Source organism: Trichoplusia ni, chromosome 10, assembly GCF_003590095.1.
Source record: "Trichoplusia ni isolate ovarian cell line Hi5 chromosome 10, tn1, whole genome shotgun sequence".
Taxonomy (NCBI): Eukaryota; Metazoa; Arthropoda; class Insecta; order Lepidoptera; family Noctuidae; genus Trichoplusia; species Trichoplusia ni.
This window is the reverse complement of record NC_039487.1, coordinates 2,251,370-2,263,213: the sequence shown is the minus strand read 5'-3', so window position 1 is coordinate 2,263,213 and position 11,844 is coordinate 2,251,370. Positions and strand designations below refer to the sequence as shown.

The 11,844-nt window shown below is 34.5% G+C and overlaps 1 protein-coding gene across 2 annotated transcripts; it reads right to left on the bottom strand.

Moving 5' to 3' along the window:
* Positions 1 to 125: 125 nt before the first annotated feature.
* Positions 126 to 5,795, bottom strand: LOC113498065 (glutamate receptor ionotropic, kainate 2-like). 2 transcript variants are annotated; one of them, XM_026877963.1, is made up of 17 exons: positions 5,267 to 5,795; positions 4,957 to 5,117; positions 4,716 to 4,883; positions 4,463 to 4,629; positions 4,190 to 4,386; positions 3,820 to 4,085; positions 3,637 to 3,741; positions 3,450 to 3,566; positions 3,167 to 3,373; positions 2,864 to 3,025; positions 2,586 to 2,785; positions 2,312 to 2,513; positions 2,118 to 2,209; positions 1,903 to 2,039; positions 1,534 to 1,649; positions 1,076 to 1,228; positions 126 to 502 (listed from the first exon to the last, which is right to left on the bottom strand). In XM_026877963.1, the coding sequence occupies exons 1-17, from the start codon at positions 5,343 to 5,345 to the stop codon at positions 212 to 214; spliced, it is 2,820 nt and encodes a 939-aa protein (XP_026733764.1). In that variant the 5' UTR covers positions 5,346 to 5,795; the 3' UTR covers positions 126 to 211. The 2 variants fall into 2 exon arrangements, with proteins under 2 accessions (XP_026733764.1, XP_026733765.1); XM_026877964.1 differs by lacking the exons at positions 4,716 to 4,883; positions 4,957 to 5,117; positions 5,267 to 5,795 and having other exon boundaries at positions 4,459 to 4,556.
* Between the last annotated feature and the right edge of the window lie 6,049 nt (positions 5,796 to 11,844).

The following is an 11,844-nucleotide window of genomic DNA, read 5'->3' as shown; positions in this document are numbered from 1 at the left end:
TCTTGTTGCTATGGGATTCATTTTTTAAATTTATGAGAGGCATGCATGTTGTTTCATGGTTGGTAAAATAGGAAACTTTAAATTGAACAACAATCAGGAATAAAATATAATAACTGGCAATGAAATACATTTTTAAATACTCATTTAATTTTTCTCAGCAAAAACGTAAGAAAGTATGTTTGACAGTTTCACAATAAGGTTTATTCAACATTTATATTCCACTTCTCAAGCTGTATTTACGCATCCTGGCCATTTGTACTGCATTACTTTGTCTCCTACTATGTAAAATATGATGAGAATGTGACGACCTCTCTGACCTTGGTGTTGGAGCTCTTCGATCATCATCATCAGGTAATTCTGGATCGCCATCATCTTTCTCGTCAATTTTCTTGGAACCCCCTGAATCACTCCCAGTGGACTCCCGGTGACGAACTGGTTTCGTGTCTCCACTGAAGCTTAGTATAAATTTCAATTCAGCTATCAACTCTTCTTTGAATGGGACCTATAATATTTAACAAACCTAATTTATTTGCATCAAATGGTTTTAAAACTGGAGAATTCTTTAGACTTTTTCTAATTATATTCAGTAAGGACACAATCATCATAAATAACCACAGTAATATCACGTTAATAAAAAAAAACATACTTTTTTCCAACACTTTATGCAAACCTCTTAAACTACTAAAATGAACGAAATCAGGATAATGCAGGAACTATACTTACCACCAAAAATAGAAACTAAATATGAAGTTGGACTTCAAGCTACTATATTTTGATGAGGGGCAGGGGTCACACTGGATCATGCAATTCTGGTAAAATAAGAAAAGAAAACACTGTCAAAATTCGGGAAACATATTTACATTGGCAAAATTGGCATTTATGCCCAACGAATTTGATGCGAACAAAGGATAATGTGATAATCCATGATCGTAAAACAAAACTAATGATGTTAATAGAAAATTTTCAACTGTGTATACAATAGTATATGTTAGTTGTCTCTGGCAGTACAAGTGGGTAACATGGCAGTTTATGCCACTTTAAAAATAGTTAAAGTCAGTTGAACAACGTCACAAACCTTCATTTTGTGAGATATCATCCAGACGTCGAAAAGCATTTCCATGAATGCGCAGACTACTGCCAGACCGGACCCAGCCGCGAGGACGATGAACACACCACCAACGTTAGCTAAGACTAAGGGCTGGGCCTCTCCACCGCCGGCGTCATCATCCTAGAGTTAAGTTAATTTTAGTTAAATGAGTTGATCTGTTTATTTAGTGATGATTGCTAACTAGTATACACATGAATAAGGAATACAATGAAAGAGCACCTTTGCATACTGATACAAAGTCAGTAACTTGTATTAATAGACCGCTAAGATTTTTATGCTATACAAAATTTAGCTACTTACCTAAGGTAGCTAAAATTTCACTGATTGGCAAACAAAAATATTCTTACAGGTAAGCGTTTAAAAAAATCTGCAAATCGTTGAGAAATAAAATTGTTTGAAAACATTTTTAATATTTAATCACGTACTGTGCAAGCTCCTCCACCTCGTTTCTCTTTCCACCACTTATCTTTCATTCTTGTCAGTTTACCTTCTTCTTGCAGTTGCAGTATAGATTCACTCATTGGCTGCCGATAAGGTGAGTCTACAGAAAATAAACAATTTTAAAAAAACAAAATCAATAAATTATTGTAACAAGCAAAACAAATCGAATTCATTTTCATTGTTTATTCACATTGAAGACTGAAGAATGGTTGCACAGGAATGCAATATATTCACGTTGTTATAAAATGTTCTCAGAATTGTATTTCACTCCGGGGCTTTTCTCGCGTCGGACGGAGCGCGGTGTCGAGTATACGATAAATCAGTTTCAAAGGACTCACAGAACGATATCTTACTTTTTTTCATAGCAATTCCGTACCCCTTGCTATCCAACAAACCGCCCACTTGTGCAACGTCGCAATTTCTTTCAACCATGTACTCGATTGATGTTGACTCCATCAGAAATGCGTAGTTCTCGTTATCGGATTTGACCCTACAAGTTAAATAGATTAATTATATTATTAGAGTAAACTGTTTCTGATATAAAAAAGTATTAATTAAGTTATTAAACCTTTGAAGTCCTTCGTCATTTGTAGCTGTTTGATATTCGGGGTGATCTTCCATATACTGGTACATTTTTTGATAGAGTAAGTTATCCGATTCCTAGAAAATACGATTGAATTTTAAATTAACTGCGTTTCAATATGTAAATTCTAGAAGGATTTCCTTCGATGGTCAACTTATTATTCATGGAGCATTTATTACCTTGAAGAAGCTGAAGGTGGCGCCTCCTTTCTTAGCTCCATAAGTTATTCCGTACGGGTTGTTCGCGAGATCGTTTACACTTTTAATGGCGTAAAACTTCGATTCAACCGTTAGGAAGGCTGCAAGATTAGCGGTGTACGACGATACCATGATTAAAGTGAAGAACCACCACATACTGCCAGCCATACGGGTTGAAACAGCTCTGAAACCATTAAAGTGAATTGAAAATGGTTATGTACAAATTAACAGAGAATTTCGTATTAAGGTTACTTACATTGGTGCAATTTCTGAGCCTTGAGTAAGTACACTTCCTAGTGTGAACCAAAATGAGTTTGCTAAGGTAAACTGGTTATCCAATGTTTCTGGTTCTTCTATGCACGGGTAAGGATTTTGCCACTCTTCTGGAGCTAATCTTCCCAAAATAAATAATAAAACAGAAATACTGACAAATGCTCCTGCGAGCCATCCCCAAACCTAGAACGACAAGAATGTATAGTTTGAAAAATCATATTCTTTTAATTTATAGTTGAATCTGAATGATTAGGTACTTACCCCCATCGAAAACGGTGAAATGAAGGAGAATAGATCTGGCGGTTCCTTCGTTGGCTTTTTATATAAAATAGTTATACCTAAGTTCATAAACGGACTGGTGAAGTCAACTGCTTTTTGGCGAGCTGCTGTTATTGTCAAGTCCGTTATAGCGAAATCGGCTCTCTGTAACATAAAACGATTTTGGAGACGAACTTCACTTTTTTATTCTAAAAGGCTTTTAAAATATTTTGACTACTTAATACCAGATAAAATCGTGTCAATAATTTTGTGAAACTGGTCCAAAAGAAGACAAATGATAGTTACACCGTCCATTATTTTCTCCATCATTCCATTCCATTTCCCAGTCTTCGAATTGTATGAGCCATACACACCGTCCTCTTGTATATCGAACGTGTAATTAAATTCGTTCATTTTTGCCAAATCTTCGATGACTTCAATGCCAAAGCCTTCGTAACGATCATTACCCTCAAGTTTTTTTGGAGATTCTTTCAGCATACCATAAGGAGCGCTCTGTAAAAAGAGTTTTTTTTTGTATGAAAATGTGTATTTGGATATGTATATTGGTTGATGAATGCAAAGTAAATACCAGTGCAGTTAATACGATGAAATGTTTGCCTTTCATCGATTCACTTCCTTCTTGTTCTGCTTCTGGTACATCGACTTTAGTTTCAACAAACCCATCTTCCATAGACCACGTTCCAACCTGAAAGTTGAATATTTCATTATTATTTTCCACATGAAATAATAATTGGTAACGTTTTCTCGAATACCACCTTATCTAAACCATAGCTCATGACTTCCAAAACATCTATTTCTACATCAGAGCGGAATCCATCTTCGTCGAATCTTACGATTCCGGTTAATCCATCAATTTCCATCTGAAATGGCAAGCGTCAATCTTTATTTTAGTATTTAATAAATCAATCGTTACAAAATAACGGAACTTTTTAACTTACAGTTCTTATGTAATTCACGATGCTTGATCCATAATTCCAGCTTTCTGCTCCATCGCACGTTACATTAGAACCCTCTTCTAGTCCCATCGTATTTAAGGTTGAAACAAATAAAGTGACTGCATCGTATAACAAAGCTAAATCTAGAGTCAAAGCATTTCCTTCAATCGCATTTTCGATGTTGTTTTCGGAGAGTTCGGCCACTTTTGCATTCAAAGATGTGATAAAGTTTTGAATTACCTCTAAGCTTGGATCGAACATGCGGATTCCTGAGAAATAACGTTTACATTGTAAACATGTCAACATGTTTATCTCTCATAACACGAGAAGGTAACAAGTAATTTTAAGGATAATGAAAATGTTTTGTACCAACCTGTAATACTAGACCCACCATGTTTGTATGGGTCTATGTCTATTGTCTGGAAATCGGGGTTCATTATAATGTAACTGTGGTCGTCTGACATTATCCCCACTTGTTGAGCTTGTTGTAACACCAACGGTAAAGTTTCCTTGCCACAGTTGATTAAATAATTTACGGATCCCGAGAGTTTTATAAATTTTAATTGAGCCCTAAAAGAAAAAACACAAAACAACTTGTTGTAAATATTGTAAAAAAGAATAACATCTATTTGTCTTAAGTACCTGCCTAAAATCATCTCCATCGGGTAGTTGTACTATATTTATCAATATTTTCTGACCGGTGTCCAAGTCTTGCATTGAAAGAATGTTGTCCAGAAACGGCAAAAGTTCAGCACCTTCGTATATAATTGTGAATTCCGTCCAACCTCGCAGTTCTATGAGGTCGGCAAAAATCTAAGGTTTAATATGAAATTATAGTAACCTCTCTCTCATACAAATAACATGCATTTAGTCATTAATTAATTCATTAAAAACTTTACCTGAGAATAAGCAAGGTGATGTGGATACAAATTGATAACCGACCAATTCCTATTTTGTGTTTCCACCGGTTCGGTGATAATGTGAGGTATTTCAAGAAAATCTGCTATGGACTGAATATGCTGTAGCGAAGCTTTTTTAGTCGGACCAACTATTCCGAAAATATTACTCTAAAAACCAAGATTTTTTATTAAAACGAACGTCTTACTTTCATCATAGTTTACTTCAACACATAAACATTACCTCTAAAAGCGTGCACATCGCATTTTCTGCATCTAATATATCACCAGGAGGTGTCCGTACGACACTTGCTACAAATGGATTTTCTGCATCATCGGATGCCGAGCTAAGTGCAATGTTGAAAGCGGCTTCTAATAAAAATGTACCGTCGTCGAAAATGGCACCTAAATTGGTTATAAAACATTTTATTCTCATAAGCGCAGACAAAGAAAAATATAAATAAAAACAAGAGCAAAAATATTAAAATGACAAAAGTATCTGCGAAAAATAGGGTTGATAATAATAAAGCCGTTCGTTAATATAAAACCCTTACCTAAAGTCCTATCTCCAAGGGCTTGAAGAAAACAAAAGGTTGTTGTGATCCATATCAGTAAAAACTTTGTTGTATGCATAATTAAATTCCGAACAACACATTTAGTTCTTCCTGTTATTAACTTGTAGACAGTCCACTTTTGTGACACTAAATCTCAGCACCAGACGAAGCTACTTGACCTAAATGTATGTGGGAACGGATGCCCTAACTATAATTGTTTCAAATGCTATTCTACTGGCTCTAATATCTAACTGCACTGCTAAAATTAGCGTCGCTCTCGATTTGAACGTATTAACTGGACGCAATAACCTGTATACTACACGCCGCTTAATCAGTTTACTACGATTTGAAATGTAGATTTCAAGATCTGGAGAAGAGGTTTATTACACTATAACTCTAAGGTATCCTTAATTAATTTTCCTTTCCGAAAATGTTACAATGTAATGTAATACATAAACGTGGCCTATTATTTATAGATAAATAATATTTAATAGTCAAAGACAAAATATAAAAGTTTCCCAGTCCTAAAATGCAACTAAATGGCAAATAAGCATACATCTACAAATCAAATAAACAAACTTTGTACTGCGACCTCTTGCGTCAGCTTTATAAATTCGTCCGTACAATTTTGGCTCAACGGCAACGGTTCAAGGCTGGAATGTTCCCGAACTTTATAAGGGAGGGGATTCTTTCACACTTTCACAGTCTAATACTAGATGGCGCTAGCAAGTAGAAAAGTGAGGAAAATACAACTGAGAAATTGCAGTAGCTTGTTTATAAAGTTGGGTAATTTGCAAAACGAAATCTTGGTTCTTATTCTTGCAGTTCCAAGATTTAGGTTATCTAAAACCAAATTAAATCGTGCCTAAGGAATTCTATTCGTTTTTATAATAAATTGCCTAATAATATTACTTTTTTAACCTTTTAGCAAGTTCAAAATGACCGTAAAATCGATGCTGATAAATAAAGCTTATTATAAAATTAATGATTATGTAGATGATATGCGCGTTTGGTCTTAGTATTGTCTCGGTACATGTGGCCTCCCTGGTGGTCTGCTTGATCAATTTTGTCGTTCTTGCTACTATTAGTTTCCACGTCTTCATTCCTGAAGGTTTTGACATGCCTTGACATTCCTGTTAAGGATTTCATTAGGACTACATATGATGTATGTAAAATATTCATTTTGCTTTTTTTGTTGCTTGTAAGTACATTGGATTCTTCTAATTTATTGGCCAAATATGCCTTGTAAATGCATCAACAGTGTAAACCCCAGTAAAATTTACTTGTTTTATTTTCCATTGTTGGATTTATTATTATTTTGTTATCATTTTACTATTTTACGCTGTTCTTGCATAAACAAAATATTGTAAAAAAAATATATATTTAAAAAGAGTAACTTATGGAGTTCTTGCCGGTTCTTGGCCATATGAGTAATATTTTGGAACCGCGCAACTAGAGCCATCACCTTAACGTTTTGAAAGTGCCTTGAAAACGGCCTATTTGAAATAAAAACTTTTGAAATTTGATTTTATGTGTAACAAATATATGAAGTTATTATTTCACTATCGATTCTAGTAGAAAACTTCGGCCTATCTCTCTCATCACCAGTTCAATAGCAGCTCACATTTCATGGTCTAATATAAAAACTGATTAAGTGGTTCAGAAAAATGAGATGAAGAATAATTAAAAAGGGTTTTTGGTATACTTGGACTAACAAAGTATTGTATTTTTACGAACCGATTAGGTGTTGCCTCGGACCCGTCCGCTTCATATCGGATACGATCCACGGGAACATAAAATTGGAATAAAAATCTTATTTGTTAATCCTGGTTATAAACTATCTGTATACAAACTTTCGTCTAAATCCGTTCAGTGGTTTTTGCGTGAAAGAGGGAGAAGCATCCATACATCCATACATCCATACATACAAACTACATGACATTTACATCTTCCAATCACGCAAACCCTGTAGGTAGCTCTCCAGAATACCAGGATACCAATATAATTAGTGTAGTGTCACAGTATTTCAGGCAAAACAAAGCTCTCTTGGCGCCACCAAATTGGAATCGCATCGTAAACTTCGAGCTTTCGGCTTTTGTTGGTAACCGCTTAACCGCGTTCCCTCTAATCCCGAAATTGACAAAATCGAGGTGAATCCTAGATGTGGAGAACCAATTTACTTTGCGAATTGTAATTTAAGTAAATATTCTATTTGCTTCACCGTTTTGTGGGTCACCGTGTAATGGACTGGAATAACAATTGTTTTTTGTTAAGCAGGGATTTGGGAAAAACTGACTGTCTACTTTAATAAATACCTTGACAGCCAAATTAATTTATAAGTGAACTAGCTTCCGTGATATGTACTGTTATATCACTTCGTATTTTTGTTAATGTGTCAATCATTTACTTACAATATTTAGGCAAAAGTAAACATTTAATAAAGTATTGAATTGGGATGTTAGTTTTTTTGTTCCAAAGCTAAACACGACTTTTTTAACACAACATCAATTATCAACTGCCAAAATGTATGAAAAACATTAGTACTTTCATGTCATCGACTTTAGGTATTAAAGTCTAAAATAAGTAACCAGCTTTGTAGCAGGACTTAAGCACTGTCTGTGCTAAATCCTGGCTTAAGGAATTATGAAAGAAAGATGGAATTTTAAATTAAGTTTTATTTTTGTAGAAAGGCTACTAATTACTGCAGTGGTGGAACAGATTAATCTTAAACCATTTTAGATTGCCTTTTTATGCAGACTGTGATCCTGCAAGTTGTATTACAGCTATAAGTTCTTTTAGTATTTGTTGTTAAAGCAAAAATAATTCATTTGTGAAAATTCGACTGTTTAGCTATTAGCTATCATGAGAAACTGTCTGGTGACAGACTGTCAGACAGCGGTGACTGAGTAATAGGATAGCTTTTTTCATTTTTGTGACTCTTAGAGGTTTTCGTCTATGAGTGCACATTGCATAGATTTTTTAAAAGCAAGAAACTGTTAATACTAGATTAAATTTAGCGATGTACCAGGCAGCTACCAAATTAGTGCAGAGAGCTTATTAATACCGAACACCTTCCTCCTTAAGTTATTTAAATAACAACACGAAATTAAGACTGTAATTAATTTTACTTAACATAAGTTTGCATTTACAAATTTTCGTTCGATAAAATAACTACTATGACTAATAAAAAAAAAGTTCAGTATCGCAAGTTGTATGTTTTTTATGAGCAGGGAGTTATTAAATGCATTCATTGGTGTAATATTGGAAGCAGGTATTAAACCTCTATGGAACACAAAGTATTTTTTTTTTTACTTATAGATTATTACGTCAAAACCTCCATAAAGAGCTTGGGTATCTTGTACATGTGAATCGATTTTCCGTTATGAAGGATTAAATTTTTCAACAGTTGGGTACTGAACTGAATTTAGATGTTTAAAATGTAAAATATATATACACGGTGATTTTTTAGTCGTCTTACAAAAGCAGCCCAGTTCATGTGTCCGACGTTAAATACCCCTAGGCGCGATTATTTCTTTTTTATCATCAACTAAGATATTAAGTACGAAGAAAAATTAAACAAGAGAAATCTGAAATATACTCTTAAAAATGATAAAAACGCCGCCGCCCGCGCCCCTCACCATTGTTACAAGGCTCGGACCGCGCTCGCAACAGAGCAGTGTTTCTAAAAAACTACGAATTGCATCATAATATTGAATAAAAATTGCATTTTAAATTTATTCAAATCTCATAGATACCTATTTTTTATCATGAACGCGTTCTAGTCATTGGATACATGAACTGGGCTGCTTTTGTAAGACAACTAAAAAATCACGGTGTATATACTCGTATATATCTATCCATTAATTTGTGCGACGAAACAGTCAAAGCCTCCTTGCGTAGATCTAATAAATATTTTCTGACAAAAACCTTTTGCAGACTGTACCATCTGCCTTTGTAGTAGAGAGAGATAGGGGAACCATATGTGACACAAGTTCCGTATAAAACGCTTCGTATAAAAAATTAAAACAATATAATATCAAACCTTTATGTATGAATCAAAAGGGTAAAGTAAGGTCAACTGAAAGTCACGACAGATGTCGTCCTGGTTTACATAGAAATGCCTCTGGGCGGATCGTTTGAACCCAAGTATATCAGTTGTTTAGCATAAATTGTGTCGGAAATAAAAACAAGAAACTTGAACATATGGGAACAACCTACATGTCAAGTGATTCCGTTTCAACCGGGATGAATGTTCGTAGCAGCCATTTAGTTGATACCTACAACGGAAAATAGTTTCCATATCGATTTGTTTTCGTATCTACATTTGTCTCAGCGACTCTAAGCTACATGGTAGTTGTGTTTTACCAGAAATGGGCGGGGGAAAGTGATGTCTTGCATTGCTGCGAAGAAGCGTATTTTTATTGTCATTCGTATTTTGTTTCATGTCCATCGATTACTAAAGTTTTAAGCTATTGTTGTGTAGTTTTAAGAGGATGTGGAACAAATTGTGAAAGTTACCTCGAAAAAGTCCTTCCCTCGAAAATATACATAAATACCTTACTTTAACTACGCTTTTGGTTACTTTGATGGCGCTTAATCTAAGAGCACGATCTCTGCCAATTTATGGGCTTTGAGAGGCAGACTTGAGTCCTGAGTAAAGCTGTCAGAAATAAGGATCATTGTCTCCGCATTTTTTAAACAAATTAGAGCAACACAATATTAATGCCACGTTACAGAATTTAAATAAAATACAACACCCTCTATCACAAAGACGAATCAATATTCCAATCTAGGCGGTTGTATCAGCCGAAAAGCCTCCGGTCAACACGATGTGTCTACAACAATATTGTCCTGTCGATACCACGAGACAACTAGATTACCGAGAATATTCGATTTGATTAATATAAACCTTGTATTACAAAACAATTATTACTGTACATAACCAGACGGTATTGGCAAATATTAGATATAAATATATAATATAATATATATCACGGGACAACTCACACACGGTTATCTGATCCCAAGCTAAGCAGAGCTTGTGTTATGGTAACCAGACAACTAATAAACATACTTATATATTTCTAAATACATACATATTATAGATACAAGTATTATGCGGATTCATTTGTTTAGAAACTATTTACTCACGTGTATTTATCGATTTGATTAATAATGAATACTCCCGATAGTTATCATCAAAATAAAACTTATTGAAGTAAACTTATTTATATTTTTATCAGATGAAATCAATAAATTAATAATAATATTTCGATAGCTCATTTTCGTCTCAACAGCCGAAGGTTAGATTTATTTTTCTATTCGTGCAGGTAACTTTGTAAAACTAAGAGTATTTCTCAAAACAAAACAAAGGTAACTCTAAGCTGTTAGCTGTTTGAATAGTAAAGGATAAAATATTTAACTCTACGACGTATATCTTTCCTAGTATCCCCGAGGTGGCCATTAAAATGAATTATTCGAATACGTGTCTGTACTGTAACTATTTTATATATATGTGTGTGTAACTTGTACAATGTAAGAAATTTAACTTGCGTACAATGCACCAGTTGACGTTGTATTCGGGGCCTATATCTTAAGTATTAAGTACGGCTCTCTTGAGATGATATAGTGAGTCAATTTTAGCTACTCTTAAAACTTGGATGATTTTCGTTTACTAATTGACGCAAGTAATGAAAGTTTCGCGGTCGGCGCTTTGCACGGTATCTTAGTTATAGTAAATATGAGTTTGGCACTTCCCGCTTATTCTCCAAAGAAAGTGGGTGTCTAAGAAGATTCCCTTGCATAAAAAAACTCTTTCGATTCGCATTTGGTTAACTTTTATCGGTTAATTTAATCTATGAGCATATTTTAAAATTTTCCAACCAACTTAATTCATAGCTGACGGCTGGGTCTTGCGAAGATTACCTCGATTTATTCGGGAAATCATTTTCCCATGCCACAGTTTAAGAGCCGATGACGACATTTAGTTTTACTGGAATCTTTCAAAAACTTTGTTGAAAATGATACTTAAGGACTTATTTTTCTCATTCACCCGTCGCCCTGTGAGGTTGAATTGTTCAAGCCACGCTGAAACGTGTCTGTTGTTTGCGTTTGAAGCTAGTTTACAACAACAAAAAGACCACAATCTCGAAACAATATCAACCAAAGAATAACGCGGACTGCCTGAACATCACATTTTTTATTCATTGTAATCTTAGTGGGTCCCAAAATGTTTCTACCTTTATCCGCCGCTAATGCTAAACACAATGCTTGGATAATGGATTCCCGTGGGCTCCTTTTGATTTCTGTATTCTTTCATTCATTGTTATGATCTTCCTGTCATGTTGGCATTATGTTGTGTGTACGTAAATAAATGAAAATCTGACACGTAAGTATAAAAGTAGGTTGATATGTTTTAGTGTATGAGCGTTTGTTAAATTTCTATGTAGTAATAAATAGATATTATCATTTGATGAAAAATCGAGCACAGTTATCTGGTTTTAGTGATTAAATAAACTAGCCTTCAAAAGCATGACAGAGTTCCTTTTTCGGTTACTCCTATTTCATTTGGTACAGTT

What these genes read in the sequence shown, in the direction of transcription:
- LOC113498065 (XM_026877963.1), bottom strand. Translation starts at nt 5,345, where the DNA reads ATGCATACAACAAAGTTTTTACTGATATGGATCACAACAACCTTTTGT. An exon ending in TGAGCTATGGTTTAGATAAG is followed by an intron (nt 3,567 to 3,636) that starts GTGGTATTCGAG and finishes TTCAACTTTCAG; the next exon opens with GTTGGAACGTGGTCTATGGA. An exon ending in GGCTCAGAAATTGCACCAAT is followed by an intron (nt 2,514 to 2,585) that starts GTAAGTAACCTT and finishes TAATGGTTTCAG; the next exon opens with AGCTGTTTCAACCCGTATGG.